This window comes from Lichenostomus cassidix, chromosome 9, assembly GCF_008360975.1.
Source record: "Lichenostomus cassidix isolate B80296 chromosome 9, HeHo_3.0, whole genome shotgun sequence".
NCBI classification, from domain to species: domain Eukaryota; kingdom Metazoa; phylum Chordata; class Aves; order Passeriformes; family Meliphagidae; genus Lichenostomus; species Lichenostomus cassidix.
In genome coordinates this window covers 1,731,581-1,750,683 of record NC_139490.1, presented here as the reverse complement: position 1 = coordinate 1,750,683, position 19,103 = coordinate 1,731,581, and the positions used below count along the sequence as shown (strand labels likewise).

Sequence of the window (19,103 nt, the reverse complement as noted above, 5' to 3'; positions counted from 1 at the left end):
TTGCCAGGCAGCAGCCCTGGGGTCACTCCTTGCTGTGGTCACATTGATAAATTGAGATTTTCCTCCAGTTTGGGTGGATTTGGCAGGCAGCAGCCCTAGGGTCACCCCTTGCTGTGGTCACCCTGATAAATTGAGATTTTCCTGCAGTTTGGGTGGATTTGGCAGGCAGCAGCCCTGGGGTCACTCCTTGCTGTGGTCACCCTGATAAAATTGAGATTTTCCTGCAGTTTGGGTGGATTTTCCAGGCAGCAGCCCTGGGGTCACTCCTTGCTGTGGTCACCTTGATAAAATTGAGATTTTCCTGCAGTTTGGGTGGATTTGGCAGGCTGCAGCCCTGGGGTCACTCCTTGCTGTGGTCACCTTGATAAAATTGCCACCATCAGAGCTCCTCAGCACTTCCAAAAGTGACCTCAGTTTGCAGCTCCTCTCCAGTTATTTGGATTTATAGGAGTTTGTCAGGAAGGAGAAAATGCAGAGAAATTACTAATTCCTGTCAGAAGGAGAATAAAGCTTTTTCCTTCATGGAAATCTCTGTGTTTGAACAGTGAAAATAAAGATAAAAACCGCCTGAAACACATATTTGGGGATTTCCCTCATCCAGCAACAATCCTGTGGAAATGAGAAGCTCCATAATAACTGGGTTAGGAAATTCCCAGTGCAATTCAGAGCAGAGAGACAGCACAGCTGGAAATAAAACCCCAAAATTCCACCTTCCCAAGCAGGTGGAGACATCTCCAGAGATGAAAACCCAGCAGTGGAGCTTCTCCATCCTCCTAATTGTGTCCCTTAATTATGCTGAAGGCAGAAATGGCTCTGCCTGCCCTTGAAGGGAGAGCTGAGTGTGAGCAAAGCACAGAAAATGGGCACTTAAATACAATTACAATTATTAAATTAAATACAATTAAATACAATGAATTCATTAAATACAATTCCTGGTGCTCCAACCACTCCAGCACTTGCTGGTGGCATTTTCCTTTTATTGGCTTTTTTTTTTTCCACACCAAAATCAACTCAATGAGGATCTGAAGCTGAAAAAAATGAAGGGAACAATCCTCCAAAATTGGCAGAATGAATGTGATGGTGATGAAAGGGCAAAACACAATTTGATGGATTCCCAATGGGAATCTTTCCCTCTTTTTGTGAACCTTTCCCTTTAGGAAATCCTTACATCAGAGCTACAAACCCAATGATTTTGTCTAGAAATAACCAAATTCTGGCAAGATTCGTGGTGAGGTTTGAGTGAGGAAGCTTTCAAAAAAGCCAAAGGAGGCCAAAAGTGACAGATGGGTACAAATCCTCTCCTCATCTCTCAATCCTTCCCTTTCCAAAGTGGCATTCTTCACTAGCTGAGGCTGAGGTAATTTTGTGCAGGAATATTTTCTCCTATTTATTTTTTCTGTGGTATTTAAAGGCATTTTGGTATTTCTCTTTGGAATTCCAGGGAATTCCAGCCTGCTGGGAGGTGCTGGAGGTGCTTTTGGGTTTGTTTTTTCATGGATGTTTTTCCCTCTTCCCCAGGAATCCTGGAGAAATTGAGTTTCATTATTGCACAGCAGAAAAAGAGATGGTGGAATTGGGAGAAATGGGAAAATTAAAGCAGGAAATTGCTCCAGGAATCATAAATAATAAGGATAATAAATGCTTTGTTGGGGAAAAATGGGTTTTTTTTTTTCCCTCTGCAAAGATTTCCTGCCTGGCTTCAAATGTGAGATAAATCCTGATGGATTTGTCTCCCTCCCAGCCAATTAATCCAAAAAACATAAACTCTTTATATCTTTGGGGCTGTGACTGGGGAGGGGTGGATTTGCCTGGAATTGCCAAGAGGTTGGAATTCCTTTGTTTTTTTTCCTTTTTATTTTTATGTCATCAATTCTGCAGACTGTGCTTTAGGTGGAAATTGGATATTCCCTGATGGGAACTGCAAAGCTGCAGAAGATTCCTAATGGATCTTCAGCTCTGTCCTGCAGATCCCAGAATTCAGGAGCAATTCCAGAGGAAATTCCACTTGTGGCCTCCTGCTCTTGAGCTCTATCAGTGACCTGGTTAGAAACTTGAACCAGGGAAAAAAAATCCAAACATTTTCCACTCCTTTAAACCATTTTCAACTTCTTTAAACAATTTTCAACTTCTTTAAACCATTTTCCACTTACTTAAACCATTTTCCACTTACTTAAACCATTTCCAACTCATTGAAACTATTTTCAACTTATTTAAACCATTTCTGACTTACTGAAACTACTTTCACCTTTTTAAAACCATTTCCAATTTACTGAAAGTATTTTCAACTTTTTAAAACTGTTTTCAACTTACTGAAACTACTTTCAACTTACTTAAACCATTTTCAACTTACCGGAACAATTTTCAACTTATTTAAACCATTTCCAACTTACTGAAACTATTTCCAACTTACTGAAACTATTTCCAACTTATTGAAACTATTTTCAATTTATTTAAACCAATTCCAACTTATTGAAACCATTTTCAACTTCTTTCCTCTGAGGGTGATGCTCAGGTGGAGAGGCTGCCAAAAAGGGTTTTTTCCATTTCCCAGTAATTCAATTTTGGTACCTGATGAAGGAAATTCCCTTCCAGCTCTTGTTTTCCCACCTGGAAATAAAAAAAAAACCACTTTCAGGTCTGGAAATGCATCCCAAATAGAGTGAAAATCTCAAACCATAAAATAATATTTAGTACAGCCAGGTGGGATTTGTTCTGTGGTGGAAATTAAGCTTAAATCTTCGAGATTTGAAGACATTTCTGTGTATTTCTAAGAACCTGATGTTTCCTTGAATCCCTTTTGAAAGAAGGGAGTTGTTGAAATTTCAAGGGGGAAAAGCACATCATGTTGAGATATTAAGGAATTAGGAGACCTTGAATTTGCCAAATGGTTATTTTTAGGTTCAGGCTTTACAGAATTCATTTTTTTCCCAAGGAATTTTGTTACCAGAGGAGCAGGAGGTGCAGGAAATCCACATTTTTTGAAAGTTGATTTGCAGCTTATTTTATTCACAGCCAGCTAGCCCAGTAATTCACCAAAATTGCGTATTTTGGAGATTACAATGGAATTTTCTCTAATCTCTGCTGAAAGAAATCGTTATTGAAACATTTCAGGAACCTAGAAAGGAGGGAAGGAGTGAAGTCCCAGGTTTGTCCCTACAATTCCTGCTGGAGTATAAACAAAAATTGAATGTCTGCTCCTGCTTGTATCATTCCTGATTTTCTAGATAATCCCTGGAGAATTCAATTTATTTCTCTGCCTTTGGATGCTTTTGGTCACCTGGAGATGGAGCACTGTGCTCTTTCTGATCTCCCACCACTTTTTATCCCTATTTTTCTCAGCCCTGCCTATTCCACAGGCAATAATCCCAGTTTTATTTGGATTTCTGAGGATGTGAGGTAGAAATGCAGAGGGGCTGAGGCAGGTGGGCCCAGAGAACAGCAATGTGAACCATAAAACATCACATTTCTGCCCTGGGAACTGCAGGAATCCTCTGGTTTGGGATTGAAAATCCCTGGAAGGCAAGGGTGGTCTGTAAATGGGAGCTCCATGTGGTGCTGGCTGGTGGAGAATAAATACAAATAGAAACTTGGTTTTTGGGTTATCCTGCTTTTTTTGCACTGCTGTCAATAATTCTGCTTCCTGCTGGGGGTTATTGGAGCTCAAAAATATTAATTCTTGCTTAATTACTGAGTGAACTGAAGCTCGAGCTCTGCTGCAAGGAGATAGGGATGAGGTTGATGAGTTGGGTTGGGTTGGTTTTTAATCAATCCAGCCCTGGAATTTTGGGATTTCTTGCCCTGAGGTCACTCCAGCTGCATCCTTGTCCTTCATTCTCCCCTGGGATCAGGAAAAATAAACCCTTGGGGCACAGAGCATCCAAGCACAACTTGGTTATCCTTAAATAAATGAAATAAATATGAAATAAATATTAAAATTAATTAAATAGTAATAATTAAAATTGAAAATAAATTCAATAGTTAAAAATAAATTGTTATTAATAATCAAAAATAAATATTATTGTTTAATAGATAATATTTTATTTACATCCCTGATGGGATGTTTGCCTCCCTCTGGCTCAGGCAGGGATGCCACCAGCACAGGAATTTGGGGTTTAGCTCTGCTTTTAGCCCTGCTGGGCTGAATTTCATCCCCAACACCTTCATGGCTTCTCCCAGAGCACCCCAGCACTGGATAAACCTTTTTATTTATCAATAATCAGGTGTAAATTAACAGCAAAGGTGAAAACTCAACCTTGTGCTTCTCTGCCTGAAAGGAAAAGGATGCAGCCTTGAGTTCATTTTACTGAGGGATATCAGAGTGCCTTTTGTGACAATCAGGGCTAAAATTCCCTTTTAATCTGCATTAGTGTGTGTCTGAAACCTCACCTGCCATCTTTTGATGCAATGGTCAATCCCTAATTATGCTTTTTGTGTATTTAAAGGTGAAAGTAATTAAAATGCCCAATCTTTACCTTTTTTTCTTTTTCAATAAAAACATGCAGAAGTGACCTCAGTTCTGACAGGGCTGAGGGGAGAGATTGATACCCCAGCACCACCCAGTGCTGCAGGTTCAGTTCCTGGCAGGCTCTGGGGCTTCATTTGGGCTTTAATTCCTTTCCTGAGGAAAAGCCAGTTCTGCTGGAGATGGGAAACATCCCAAATATCCCAAAAATTCCAAATATTCCCCCATTCCAGCCTCTCCCTGCCCCATTAACGTGAGCTCAGCGCAGGGATCAACCCCAGCTTGAACTCCACCATCCTAGTAGTTATCCCAACGCAACAATCCTGGAATTCTGTCACAGACCTACTATTTTCCTGCTGCTCCTGATCCCATTCCCACCTCCCCACGTTTATTTCCCCCCCTGGCCAGGCACAACGTGTCTGATCGCCCTGCTGTCCGACAAGGAGCTCACCGTGGCCAACGTGGGCGACTCGCGGGGAGTGCTGTGCGACAAGGACGGCAACGCCATCCCCCTCAGCCACGACCACAAACCCTACCAGCTGAAGGAGAGGAAGAGGATCAAGAGAGCTGGTGAGTCGCTGGGAGGTTCATTTTTTCACTTCATTTCATTTATTTTCATCGTTTGTTTGGCTGGGAGGTGGCCGAGCGAGGCGCCGGCAGATGGGATTTCCAAAATGTCCTGTTTTCTGTGTGAAATTCCAGTGGGATGTTCATTAGGGTGAGCCACCCCATAATGAGCTGGTTTTGGGGTGGGGAGAGCAGCTTGCACCCTGAACAGCCCAGTGACAATTCCTTGGGATCTCTGCAGGATAACCAGGAGCAGAGCAGCTCAGCAGCTCCAAGCCTGGGCTGAGGCTGAGGGAGGTTCAGAGCTAAAGTCACAGCATGAATCTGCTCCAGCCAAGCTGGGTTTTGTTCCCATGTAGAGCACAAACATGGGAATCGTGGCAGGAATACAGGGAAAGAAACCTTCCTGCAGTAAACCTTCCTCACTGTCATCACGTGTCACCTGAGCCACCTCCTGGGCTGGAAGTGACATTGGGATCATCAGCTTTAAGCCAATTCTCCTTGGATTTGTCAGAGTCTTTTTGGGATCTGTTCCTGGGTGGGGGAAAGGAGAGTCATTCCTGGAGGGGAAGCAGAGCCATTCCTGGGAAAACAGAGCCATTCCTGGGGGTAAAGCAGAGCCATTCCTGGGGGGCAAACAGAGCCATTCCTGGAGGGGAAACAGAGCCATTCCTGGGGGGCAAACAGAGCCATTCCTGGGGGGGAAGCAGAGCCATTCCTGGGGGGGAAGCAGAGCCATTCCTGGGGGGCAAACAGAGCCATTCCTGGGGGGGAAACAGAGCCATTCCTGGGGAAAAACAGAGCCATTCCTGGAGGGGAAAGCAGAGCCATTCCTGGGGAAAGCAGAGCCATGCCGGGGGGGGAAGCAGAGCCATTCCTGGGGAAACAGAGCCATTCCTGGGGGGAAGCAGAGCCATTCCTGGGGAAAGCAGAGCCACTCCTGATTCCTCAGTTTCAGCTCTTCCCTGCAGCACTCCGAGATCTACCAGAGCTGCATTTTGAGCTCTGTAACATCTCTGCCCCTCAGGATGAATTTCTGGGGGGTCTGGCAGGAACCAGAGCTGCTGTAAAGCCCCAGGGAGCTGCTTTAGTGTCCCAAGGAGCTGCTCTAAGCGTGCTGTCTGTCCCCAGGTGGATTCATCAGCTTCAACGGCTCGTGGCGCGTTCAGGGCATCCTGGCCATGTCGCGCTCGCTGGGCGACTACCCCCTGAAGAACCTAAACGTGGTCATCCCCGACCCCGACATCCTGAGCTTCGACCTGGACAAGCTGCAGCCCGAGTTCATGATCCTGGCCTCGGATGGGCTCTGGGATGCCTTCAGCAACGAGGAGGCGGTGAGGTTCATCAAGGAGCGCCTGGACGAGCCGCACTTCGGCGCCAAGAGCATCGTGCTGCAGTCCTTCTACCGGGGCTGCCCCGACAACATCACCGTCATGGTGGTGAAGTTCAGGAATAGCAGCAAAGCCGAGGAGCAGCAGTGAGCTCAGGGCTGCTCCAGGCTGGGGACAGACTGCATTGTGAGCACGGTAGGAAGCGCTAGGAAACGCCGCTCGGATTGCCCGCGGGAGGAGCGAATCGCTCCGGTCTTTGTTCTTGGCTTGACAAAAGGAGCAATACAACAAATCCATGCTGAGCGACGACAAGAATCCCCTTCATCCCCCTGCCCTGCCTCCCGTGCCCTCGCTGCTCCTTAGGAACGACTGGAAGCTCCCATCTCCCACTTTTCTTTCGGGATCTCGTGTAGATTTTCGGTTTGATCGCCCAGGCTGGCTCAGGGCGCGGCAGGCTCGGGGCGGTGCTGCTGCTGTTCCCTCGTGGGTGGCACTGCTCAGAGCTGCTCTCATTTCCTCCCCTCTGTGAGCTGGAGAGGAGAAGGATCTGGAGGAGGAAGAGGAGCCAACTCTGAGCCTGCTGTCACCGCTGGCTCTCGCTTCGTGTGACCTCCCCCGAAATAAACCCTGCCGAGCATGAGTAGCTAGAGTTCCTGAATGACCACGGCTGGGCAGGCTGTGCATTCCTCTAGAACAGCTCTTCTAGGCCATATCGTATCCAAACCAGCTCATGGTGAACTTCAGCAAAGTCCAGGGAGCTCTGACGCCTCGTGGATCTGAGCAGAGCTCAGCTGGGATTGCAGAATGTCTGTCATTCGCCGAGAATCACCCTGACCTTATTTTTATGGCATGGACTTGGGAAGCGATGCGAGAGAAAATGGATTTCATTGGTGACTGTTGGAAAACTCATCCAAGCAGGGCTCCAAATAAACCTCAGAGCTACCTAGCTGGAAGTCAGGCCTATTAAAGACTTCCTCCTACCACTGCAGATGGATTTGTGGTGTTAATCCCGGGGAAAACCCCTCTAGAACCAGATTTCGGGATGACATGCAAATGCCAGGCAGCACCATTGCACTGTAGAGATGAAAGGTTGTGTTAAATCTAGATTTTAAAAGTATGTTTAGATCTAATCCTCAGTATTTAATTGTCCTTTGGAATCTGTGACTGCTGTAAGTTGGAACGAGGACAGTCTGAGTTTGCTGCACATCTGGACCAGCTGTGTCATGGCAGAGGGACAGGGCAGGCAGGGGTTTTGGATGGCTCATTTATCCTTATCCTGCCTTACAAAAACCCTTGGGATCTCCCCAAAAACATCCTGGGCAACCTGCTCAAGTGTTCAGGGTGATGGAGGCTGCCTGTGTTTGGGTCTGGATGGATTAACTGGTGTTGCCTGTTCCTTAGGAAAATACAATATTCCTCATTTATCAGCCGCCTGGCACTCCCCACTCACCTGCAGGGCTTTGGGGTGAGGCTGAGCTCTGCTGGGAGCTGCTGAGGGGGTCAGAGTCTCTCAAGGCAAAAATCAAAGAGCACAAATTTCTGCTCAAGAAGGAATTCCCATCTTTGTCTCCTCAGTTTTATCCCCAGGTCACCTCTCCCCCAGCAAATTCCCCTCCTTTAATTTGGGGATGATAATCCCAGCCCTTAAGTGGCTCTGGTGGCATTCCCAGTGCTGTGCAGAATGTGCCTCTGCTCATCCCCAACCCCAGGGACAGCCTGGCCTGAAAAGTGCCCAACATGCCCTGAGCCCAGCCTGCACTGCTCCTTTCCCAGAGGATGGGAGGTTCCTGGTGTTTTTAATCCCTGCACGGTGTGCTCAGTGAAGCTGAAGTGCAGCCTGGCAGTGAAATCGAGCAGCTAACAGGAAATGTTGGTAATTGCAGAGCACTTCAGTTATTTCGGAGTGGAAAGGTATCCAAGGTCAGAGCTGGGAAATGCAAACCTGGGGTGAGAATTCCATGGGAGGGCTGGCTCCTGGATTGGGAATGGCACAGCAGGGGTGGAGCTCAGAGTGTGGGGATTGCCTTTCCTCTCTCCTGCACTGTTGATGCTCCCAATGTCCCTTTCCTTTGGAGGACACAGCCTGGATACACAGCCTGAAATCCCCTTTGGGCAATTCCAGCCAGCAGCTCCAGAGCAGAGCGATGTTTGTGCAGCACAGGCATCCCCACTGATCCATCCCAGGCACTGGAGACGCTGGAATGATGGTCATTCCCAGGAAAACAGGATGGATGACACCACTGGAACGAGAGCTCCTGGCTGCACGGAGCATCCCGAGGTCAGGGAGCATCCCTGGGGGATCCGTGACCTCTGGAGCACAGCTGGTGTCACTGCAGCCCTCAGAGGGACAGCGAAGGAGGTGGCAGGAATTCCCAGCTGTGAGGAGGCTGTGGGAGAGCAGCTCACTCTGGACAGGAGCCACGTTCACAGGATTTAGGGAAACACAGAAGGGCAGTGCAGGAGTGCTTTGCTGGCTTGCCTGGATCATTCCAGGATCATTCCAGGATTATTCCATGTCACTCCAGCCCCTCCAGGCAGCTCCCAACCAGGCCAATTCCAACCTCCAAGTGGCTGCAGCTGCAGCAAGAGCTGCTTCAGCACCTTCAGCTTCCTCTGGCACCTCCCTGGCAGTGCTGGCCTGGCAGAGCCACTGCTGCCAATCTCTCTGCTCAGCCTGGCCGTCTGTGCTTGGATTGCTGTGAAAAAAGAGTTCCAGCTGCTTCAGGGTGAAAGGGGAAGGACTGAGGGAGGTGAGAGGCTCTGTGTGATTTCCACATCCCCGTGCAGTGCCTACCTGTGCTCCCTGCTGGAAGTTTGGGAAGCTTCTCATCCAAATCCAGGCATCTTTACCTTCCCAGAATTGTGCCAAAGGCTGCTGGAGGCTGCCAGGTGAAGTCATTGCACACATCGCTTCTGCAGCCTGAGCCATCCAGGGTTCTCTGCTGCCTTAACGCTCCATCCTCCATCCCCAGAGGCTGCAGCCGGCAATGTCCCCATCCCGCGGGGTGTGGCAGGAGGGAGCTGGCATCCCAGCCTTCCTGCTGCTCTCCAAACGCGGGGAGAGGCTGGCAGCTCCTGCCGGGCTCATCCAGGGGTGGTTTGTCACTCCATCCCCTCGGGGACATCCCGGCAGGAGCTGCTGTGGAGTCGCTGCCAAAGAGCATCTCCATCCCCATGGCCCAAAGTGACACCTTGTCCCTTCCACCCCCCAGCTGAGGCAGGGATTCAGGAATTCGGGTTGTTCCCGTGGATTTCACAGCTCCCAGCTCACTCACCAGGGGGATTCTGGTGATTCTCCCAGCCTGGAGCATGGATTGCCGTGGAGTTCATCTCTGGGGTTCAGCCAGGCTGATGGTTCCTGGAATTCCTGGCAGGGCTGGCATTGCCCAGCCTGTCCCTGGAGCTGGTGGCACTGAGGCTCCTTCTAGTGGCTCCAGCACGGATCCAGCAGCATCCCCTGAAATCCCTCCTGAGCCCCTGGGATGAAGGATTTCAATTCCCAGCACCCAACCCACTGCTGCTGCCGCAGGGTTAAGCCATTTCCAGAGGGAAAATGAAAGCAGTGGGGAGATTTTAGAATCCAGAAGTTAAAAGTGCTGCATCAGCTGGAGCAGTGTTGGCTGCAGAAACACCAAGGCCACAGCCTAAAAATAAGGAATTTTGTGTCCAGCTGCCTCTCAGGATACAGGAGAGCCCTGCTTTAAATAATATGGATTCATTGCTAATGCAGCTGATACTTGTTTTACACAGAGAAACATTTAATAAGTGATTATACTACAGAAAAAACACCTCACCAGCCTTTCCTTTCCTTTCCCAAAGCAGGATTTTAGGCCTCTGTACAAAATTCCAAGTTCACAGCTGAGGGTGCTCTGCTGGAATTTGGTCCCAGCAGAGCCCAGAGCTGCTGCTGCCCCTTGGTGTGCTCAATATTTTCATAAAGAACCTTCCTAAACCTGAGGGCTCAGAGCATAAAAAAAGATCTGTACAGTTAAAGCTGAGCTGAAGCTTCGTTACTTTTATTTTCCCAGTGCTGACTGGGCAAGGCTTAGGGAAGCAGCTGTTCTGAATTTGGTTTTTCCTTAGGTAACTGAAAATTCCAGGTGTGTCCAGTTCTGGGATCAGCTGGGAGCTCTGGAAAGCAAAACCTGGTGGATGCAGCTGAAGCTCTTTTAGCACCATAAATGGAGGTTTGAGGGCAGTTCTTGAGGGAAGAATGGATGGATTTCATGGATCAGGGCAGCTCCTGTGTCTGCTCTGCTCAGTCCTAGGGAAGCTGGGATGAGGTGGTTTTGAAGGTCCTTTCCAACCCAAACCACTCTGGGAATCACCTGAACCACAGGGAACTAAAATAACTTCTTTCCCTGCATATTTCATGGCCAATCCTGTATTTTTGGAAGCCTCTCCACTTTCCAGCCTGCTCAGACACCATCCATCCAGAAATGTAAAGCAAAATTTTGGGGAATATTCCTGGTTATAGTGACCACAAGGGATGCTGCCCCTGCATCTGCTTCAGGGTTTATTGGGAATTTCTTTGGTCCAGAATTTCAATTCCTCTGAAATAACATCCACACTGGGAATTTCACATTGGAACCCACTTTTGCTCCCCTACCAGCAGCAATTTCCAAACATCTTTGCCCAATGAATAATTATTATTATTATTATTATTAGGCTTTTCAGGTCAGAAAGCCCCACAGTTTTCCTATCAAAATCACCAATATTTGGAATTCTCATTGAATACTTCCTGAACTTGCTGCACAAGGGAAAAAAAATTAGGGTTTGAAAAAATTTTAGCCTGTGTTTTAGGCTTCATTTAGGTAGATGCACTAAAATTTGGATCCCCCCTACTTGAATTCCCAGATTATTTCAAGCTTTGAAGGTTTTTCACCTTTTTCCTGGCTGTTTGCACTAAAAACTTCCCTAAGAATGGCTTTAAGCAGAAACAGGAGCTTAGCTGGGAATTTTACAGCCTTTTGAGCAATAATAAGGTCAGACTCAGAACGAAACCAAATTTGAAAATGAGGATTTTGCAGGAAAACCAGGAGCAGGACATTTTTCCAGCAGAGCTGCAGAGGTGACAATGAATTTCACTGTGTATGAACCTGAGCCTTGGCAGCACGTGGGGCACAAAAACCCCAAATTCCTGCAGGTGGCAGGAGGATTTCTGGCTATCCTCACATCCCCACGGCTCTCATTCCTCCCTCAGCTTGAGCTCTCTCTGCTTTATCCATTTCCTGAAGGCAGCAAATCATAATTACTTATTTTTTTTCCTTTTTTTTGGAAAAAGCAATACAAACTGTGCTGCAGTATCACTGTTCTCGTGGCAAAGAATTGATTTCTAAGCGCTGAACACGGCAGGCTTGGGGAGAAGCAGAAGGGTTTGGGGTTTAGGATGTGTGAACAATCACAGAACAAGGCAGTTCCCCCAGGGCTCTCAGGATCTGCTCGGAGAACAATCAAATCCCAGCTCCCAGCCCTGTGGCACGGCTGGGGTTTGACCTGGAGCTAGGAATACAAGAGCATCCTTCCCTCCGTTATGCAATACTGTATTTTTCCAACGAGAAAAAAAAAAAGCCTTTATTTTTTAAAAACCTCCACCTCCTTAACACCCACCCTTAGAACATCTGAAATCCTTGTCTAGACAGTGTTGTCCCCGAGACCTTTTCTCCCCAAGACCTTTTCTCCCCCGAAAAGCCAAGCCCATCCTCAATCCCACCCAAAGCCCAGGAGGAGTTGGTGAGCAGAGCCACACCCAGCGCTGTCCCCAGAGGGCACTGGGGACACTCAGCTGTGCTCCTGGGGGACACCTTTGGGCTCCTTTGGGCACCTGCTGGAGCTCTGGGCACCTGCTGGGCTTTGTCTCCAAGAGCCAGCAGGGATGGCAGTGCTGGGAATCCCTGGGAACGTGGCAGCTGAGGCTGGGATGTCTCCGTAGTCTCTCCCCCGTGTAGTGGATGTGTCCAGGTTAATTCTGTTCATGCAATTGCAAATTCTGTATCGTTGTCCATTAGAAGTGTAAACTACTGAAAACTGGGCCTTGCTGATATGAATAAAGTGATTAAAAACAGGTCTTTACACATAGGGCGGAGTTGGTCTTCTTTTAAAATGTTCATGGTGGAATTTCTGCCTTTTTGCTTTTTTAATTTGGAACCAAAAAAACTAATTGAGAAACAGACTAAATCACAACAGAAATTATTCTGGTTTCCTCTTCCCTGCAGGGTTGCAAAACTCCTGGGTTGCATCACACACAGGCGTGGGGGGATTGATTATCCCAAGGTTTGGGGATGTGCAAACTGCTTGGGACTATTGATTATTCCAAGGTTTGGGGATATCCAAACTGCTCAGGAGGACTGATTATCCCAAGGTTTGGGGATATCCAAACTGCTCAGGAGGACTGATTATCCCAAGGTTTGGGGATATCCAAACTGCTCAGGAGGACTGATTATCCCAAGGTTTGGGGATGTCACATGGGGATGGGGATGGCTTTATGTGACACATTCAAATACCAAGGTGGGACATTCTCAGGAGGGTTACATAGAAAAAAAAGTTGGGTTCAGTTTTGTGCTCAATTCTCAGCTGGGCAGAGAACAAATAATGGAGAGTGGCAATCAAACAGGAAAACCAATCCAGGCAGGAATTTGGGAAGCATCCCCAAAGCTGGTTTCTTGGCATAAATATTACTCCTCAGTGGTGTTTTGTACATTGCAGAAGATGCAGGGAGAGGTCCCAGGGCTGCAGCTGAGCACCTGGAAAGGCAGCAGAGGCAGGAGGGACAGTGCATTCCAAAGTACCCTCTGGGGGTGGCAAAGTGCTTTGTCAGTCCCTGGTTTTATGTCAGAGCATTGGAATGTCCTAGAGAACATTCAAGTCACAGGTATCTCTAGAACCCACTCTCACACCAAATCTAAGTTTCTAAATTAATCCAGAATCAAAGGCAAGTCTCTGAGGTGTTGGATTGCAAATGCTGCCAAAACTGGATCAGTTCATTTGATGTGAGGCCATGAACTACAATCAGATGTCTGTACTTACAGATATCAAAGCTGATTTTGTAGAGAAAGAATTGTTCTGCATCTTCTGGAAGGGTGAGGTTGACTTTGAGTATACTTAAGCAAATTCCCACATAAACATCCTCCATTTTCACAGGCCTGACGTGGCTCATCAGCTGATAAATCCTCAGAGCCAGTTTTCCATCCAACACATACCCAATCCCACTGCAGTAGGGAGGGTACAGCTTGAAGGGATAATCCTCATAGGAAATGTACCTTTTCCTGACAAAACCCCTGAAGGCAAAGTTGTCAATGAGGGGATAGCCAGTGTAAAAATCCTCCGAGGAGTTCTGCCGCAGCAGGAATTTCACCAGGTTGGGAGTGTTGACGAAGCTGTCGACATCAGTCTTCATCACAAACCTGGCGTTGGGACAGAACTCAGAGAGCCACTGGAAGCCCATGATGGTCTTCAGGGTGAGGTTGTCATAAGTGTCCTCAAAGTCCTGGCTGATGATGTCCCCGTAGAGGATGCTCTCGTCCTCCACCGACAGCGCCGTCTGTTCGTCCTTCCTCGGGCTGTCCTTCCCCAGCAGGAACAGCGTCAGGACGCGCTGGCCCCACCAGGAACCCCGGGAGCCCCAGGTGACCCTGATGGCCTGCCTGGCTGCCACATCCCAGGGGCTGGAGGCCACCAGGATGACGAGGAAGGGCGGGCTGCGGGCGCAGCTGTGGCGCTGGCGCAGCGCGAAGGGCCGGCGCTGGCGGTACACCGCCTCGTACTCGTAGAAGTACATGGCGTTCACCTTGTCCAGGGCAGCGCCAGGGGACAGCGTGATGTACCACATGGTCAGCAGGGAAAAGCCCAGCAGGGACAGGAACAGCCAGTTCAGGGGTCTCAAGGACAAGGCACTGACTGGAGCTGCTGGCATGGTGGGGATCTGGTGGTGCCTCTCAAAATGTGCTCCTCAAATCCTGCAGCGTCTCCCCTGCTGAAAGCGAAAGCAAAAAGTGGCATTCAGAGTGCTGATATTCAAATATTTCCTCTTCCTTGTGTTGTCTGCAGTGGAATTGTGCTGTGAAATCAGCAAATCCAAGCATTCCTGATCCTGTCACAGCCTCATCCCATGATCCCAGCAGAGCATGGAGCCACTGCTCAGCAGGGTTTGCACTGAAACCCCATGGCTTTCACCTTGGGAATTCCCCCTGCATGGATCTGATCCCCAGCAGGATCCCACTGGGAGGGCTGTGATCCCAGAATCTCAGCACAGCATCTCTGACTCAATTCCACCTCTGGAAGGAACACCGTGCTCAAAATCCAGCAGAGTGCTCAGGAAATGGATGCTCAGAGGCGTCAGTTTTGTTATTTCTGTAAACCCCAAGAAGTCCTACTGATTTGCATGAGCTGGGGGCAAATGGGACAAGAAAACAGAAGTGCAAGCAAATATCTCATCTTCATTCAAGGGCTGAGCAGCTGCTTGTTCTGAAGGGGGGAAAGTAAAAATCAACTTCCTTAAATCAAGTGATATAATAAAGATCATTGCCATTTTTACCATCAGCCAGGTCGTTTTGGATTGGAGGCACACACCTTGGCCTGGAGCCCAAACTCCCCAGCAGGTAAAGCCAAACCCCTGGGGAATCCGTGCTGAAAATTCAATGTCAGGATTAGAGATTCCAGTGGAAAAATCTTCCCTAAAATCAGTTTAAATCCAGACCCCCAGTCCTGCACCCTCCAGTGTTTGCCTTCAGTGCATTTCCTTAAAACTCCACATGCTCTGTCATAAATTAGACATCTTTAAGCCAAAATTATTCCAGTGCCTCACTGTGGGAATTCCAAGTGGTTTCTGATGTTTGCAGTAATAATATTTATCCTGCCCGAGTACACACAAAGACACAGTCAGGATAATGGAAGGTTCGATTTCACAGCACAATTAATAACTCTTTATCTTCAAAAATATCACCCCAGGGCTCATAAATGTTTTATACTTGACAAATAAATCCAACCCCCAGCACAGCACTCTGCAATCCAAGGGAATTTGATTTGCCTGAGCCCACCTGTGTAAGATCTGATTTTAAATTAATCATCCTTTAAAAGGAGCATTTGGAGAACATTTCACCAGTGATGGCTTTAAAATGGATTAAAGCAATTTTATAGAAAGTATTTAAATGGAAGAATTTTGGACTGATTCCTCTCAAAAGCAGTAATTAACTAATGGGAATCTTCTCTTTATGTGCACCAGCCTGACTTTCAGTGCACAGTAGGAAAATACATCATGCAAGAAAATAACCCAAGTTATGTATCAGTGCTTATTATTTGATTTTATATCAATGGCATTTACTTTGATGACCAACTTAATAGCATAGCACAGTTTGATCAGTTCCTGGCTGCCTAATGGAAAAATATTACAGATGTTTTGATTCCTTACAGGCAGAAAAGCCTCATTTCCTGACATTCTGAACAACACAATTGGAGACAATTCTTGATCCACTCCATAATGAAAAATCTGGGAAAATAAACATCAATTAACATCCTTTACCTGCACTATGCAAAACACAACCTTAGAGGTGATGGATTTTTATGGGGACGGGAATGCAGCTCAGGGACAGCCAGGGCAGGCCAGTGACAGCTGTGGGATGTGAAATCCCCCAAACCAAACCCTGCTGCTCCCTTCCCAGGGCCACAATCCTGCAGGGACACACTGGCCTGCCAGCACAGGTGTCCCAAAACACTGATATTCCTCCACACATGGCTTTTGTGGCAGCCTTGGTGGTTTATTGTCCCTGCCCTGCCACGATCTCAGCAGTGCTGAGTGTCCCAACTCCAGGCACTCACCCTGCAGGAGCCTGAACCACTTCACACACAGCAGGAAAACTCCAAGGGCAACCTCAAGCACACAGGAAACAAATCCCCACCTTCTCCTGTTTCAAGGGCTTAAAGCACAGCGAGGAAGCTGCGGCAGGGAGGTTTGAGCACTTGTGCTCAGTCACGCTGCAGCTGCAGCCCTTCCAGCTTCCCACCAGGGCTTCTCCACCCCTGCCAGACCTTCTCTGCTGGCAGCTTTTCCCTTCCAGTTGTGTTCAGCAGCTGCAGAGGAACTGCTCCTTCCAGGGGGTGATTTTTCTGTTCCTCCAAGGTGGCACAGCAGGGCAGATGGAGATTGTGCCAGCAGATAAAACTGCTGAACTTTGTAAGGCAAGGCAGGCAGAGAATGCTCCTCAGGGACTGCAGATCAGCTCCACACTGTGCAGGTGGGGAGTTGTGGAGTGTGGATGTGCTTGGCAGAAAAAAGGTGGGAAATTCTCATATTCATTACAGTCTACTAGTTATAATAACCAGTAGTCTAATATAAAGATTTTACAGCACCATAATGATAGATGTATGGAAAAATAAATCCTTTTTAAAGCCACCAGCAGGAATAATTTGGGAATATTTGCCTGGTTTCAGGGCCAGGCTGGGCAGAGCCTGGAGCAGCCTGGGCTATGGAAGGTGTCCCTGCACAGGGCAGCAGGGTGGGACAAAATCATCTTTAAGGTCCTTCCAGCCCAACCCAGCTAGTCATTCTACGTTTTTTAACTTAAACCCATCAGAAACTAGAGGCAATTTTGCAAGGTCCTGGTCTACAATGCTCTAATGTACCAAAACTTTCAGATTTTTACCGAAAGGACCTTGCTCGCACTCCTGCCTGCCCAAACCACCCTGTTCTCCGTTCCAGGCACCTTTTCCAGCGCGGGGACTGACTGGGAAGTCCGAGCCGAGCAGGAAGGGATCGCAGCGAGGGGCTGTGCCGCCCTCTGCCGAATCCAGGCTCCCAGTTCAAGCCTTTTCTCCGATTCCTGTTCCAATCCAGCAGCGCAGCAGCGCTCGGGGTTCGCTCAGCCCTGTCCGCTCGGCTCCGCCGCACGCTGCCCGCCCCAGGGTTGCCTCCCTGCTCCGCATCCCCATCCCTGTTCCCATCCCCATCCCTGTTCCCGTTCCTATCCCCATTCCCATCCCGTTCCCATCCCATCCCGTCCCACGCCGTGCCCTTACCGTGTCCCGCCCGGGGCGCTCCGGCCGCCGCGGGAAGCTGCCGCCTCCCCTTCCGCCTGCCCGAGCAGCCGCTCCGAGCAGCCCCAGCTCCTCCGCCCTCCCCGAGAGCTCCGCCGGCTCCTGGGCTTCCCTCGGGAGCAAAAGCCGGGCAGGGCCGGGAGCAGCGAGGGCAGCTTCCTCCCCTGGCTGCCCTGGCCGCTGGAAGTGCCCCCGGTGAGGATTCAGGGCGCAATTAGCGCATCCATCGCAGCGCGGAACTTAGTAAAGCTCGCGGGGAGCATCCTGCCTGGACGGCTCGGCAATCTGCACGGTTCCCATCGAGCTGCTCAGTTTACCAAAGGGTTACAGTGCAGAGCTGGAGCTCAGATTAGCTGCTGCTAAATCAGCTGTTTATTACTCCGGGCTTTGCAGGGGAGCTGAAGGGCAAGCTGAACTCAGAGATAGCCCCAGCCTGGCACAGCAAACCTTTGGACAAGAAATTGGAGGTTCTGTCCTTTCCGGCGCTCAGGTGCAGTGTGGGGTTAGCAGACAGCAGAGGCTGCACTGTGCTCTGGGCTGAGGTTTGCTCTGCGGAGCAAGGCAGGGAAGGAATCCTCCCTGAAGCAGCTGTGGATCACAGGATCTCGCTCTGAACCACACTGCTGTGAACTCTGCACAGTCAGGACTGTGAATCCTCCCTGGAGCAGCTGTGGATCACAAGATCTCACTCTGAACCAAACTGCTGTGGACTCTGCTCAGGACTGCCAAAGGCAGCACCTGCAGAAGCCCAGCTGCTGCACCTGGCCAGAACAGGAATTAGCTCAGAAACAGTCAGGCTCTGCTTGAGCCCTGCTTTGAAGTGATGGCTGATGGAAGAAATCACACTTGTGACCATAAACACCAAGTACAGGTGGAGCAAACACGGAGCAGAGAACTGGGAGTTTATTACTCCTGTGATCTTCACGTCACAGCTGGGGACAGACCATCCATCTCAAGATATCCATCTTTTATTGGAATTGGAATTTATCAGGGAATTCTGGAACTGGGAATTCTGAACCAGTTAACAGTGGTTTTGCAGCGTTTCCCACCTCCCCCTCTCTCCATTCATTCATTGCATCATTTAAAAAGAAATGCAAACGCTTTCTTCCCTGGTTTAATACACCCTGACCTGCTCCTGGAAAAAACCCTGCACATTATCCATGGGTGATATTAACTCTGAAAAATGTACAGCAGTGAGTATGTCACTGTCATCTCTCATTGCCCCCAGTTAGTCCCAGTCTAACCCTTTGAGCGTCAAGAGAAACCAGATTATAACTTGTCTGTCAGGGCTGAGGTGGATTTTACGCAATCGATGTCGTAATTATCGAAATGATTGTCCTATCAGTCAGTCAGCAGCTCGTTTGGCCACAAGACCTTCGCATCTTTTTGCTGATTCTGGACTTTCTGAAACAAAGAGAAATGGTTTCCCGGGTGGAAGGGCAAGTGGTGCAGTACTCAGGATGTGTCAGAGCAGCCCAGTGTGCATCCACTATCAGAAAAATGGAGAGGCAATAGGAATTCATTAATAGCAGACTTAATTTTCTATTGCCTCATGTTTTATTCTACTATTTAGAATGGTGGGGGGAAAAAAACTGATCCAGACTTGGTTGTTGACCTTTTCCTGGAGGAAATTTTCATTGGGCAACCACAGAGTAGAGTGAAATGAGGCTAAGAGGAATTTTCAATTCCGGGCGGCAGAATCTCAAGTGATTCAG

General features: G+C 48.4%; 2 protein-coding genes across 6 annotated transcripts in view; one reads left to right on the top strand and one right to left on the bottom strand.

Moving 5' to 3' along the window:
- PPM1L (protein phosphatase, Mg2+/Mn2+ dependent 1L) overlaps positions 1-7,490 on the top strand; it is a 61,083-nt gene extending 53,593 nt beyond the window's left edge. The window contains exons 3-4 of the mRNA XM_085068942.1: positions 4,871-5,032; positions 6,161-7,490. Coding sequence (XP_084925068.1) covers positions 4,871-5,032; positions 6,161-6,510 — 512 coding nt within the window. The 3' untranslated portion in view covers positions 6,511-7,490. The remainder of the gene's footprint in view (positions 1-4,870; positions 5,033-6,160) is intronic.
- A 2,598-nt stretch (positions 7,491-10,088) lies between these two features.
- B3GALNT1 (beta-1,3-N-acetylgalactosaminyltransferase 1 (Globoside blood group)) lies at positions 10,089-18,082 on the bottom strand. 5 transcript variants are annotated; one of them, XM_085068948.1, is made up of 4 exons: positions 17,371-18,082; positions 14,929-14,985; positions 12,185-14,332; positions 10,089-12,150 (listed from the first exon to the last, which is right to left on the bottom strand). In XM_085068948.1, the coding sequence occupies exon 3, from the start codon at positions 14,270-14,272 to the stop codon at positions 13,286-13,288; it is 987 nt and encodes a 328-aa protein (XP_084925074.1). In that variant the 5' UTR covers positions 14,273-14,332; positions 14,929-14,985; positions 17,371-18,082; the 3' UTR covers positions 10,089-12,150; positions 12,185-13,285. The 5 variants fall into 5 exon arrangements, with proteins under 5 accessions (XP_084925074.1, XP_084925069.1, XP_084925071.1 ...); XM_085068943.1 differs by having other exon boundaries at positions 12,185-16,615; XM_085068945.1 differs by having other exon boundaries at positions 12,185-14,985.
- Between the last annotated feature and the right edge of the window lie 1,021 nt (positions 18,083-19,103).

Coding starts and splice junctions, on each gene's coding strand:
- B3GALNT1 (XM_085068943.1), bottom strand. CDS start 14,272: ATGCCAGCAGCTCCAGTCAGTGCCTTGTCCTTGAGACCCCTGAACTGG.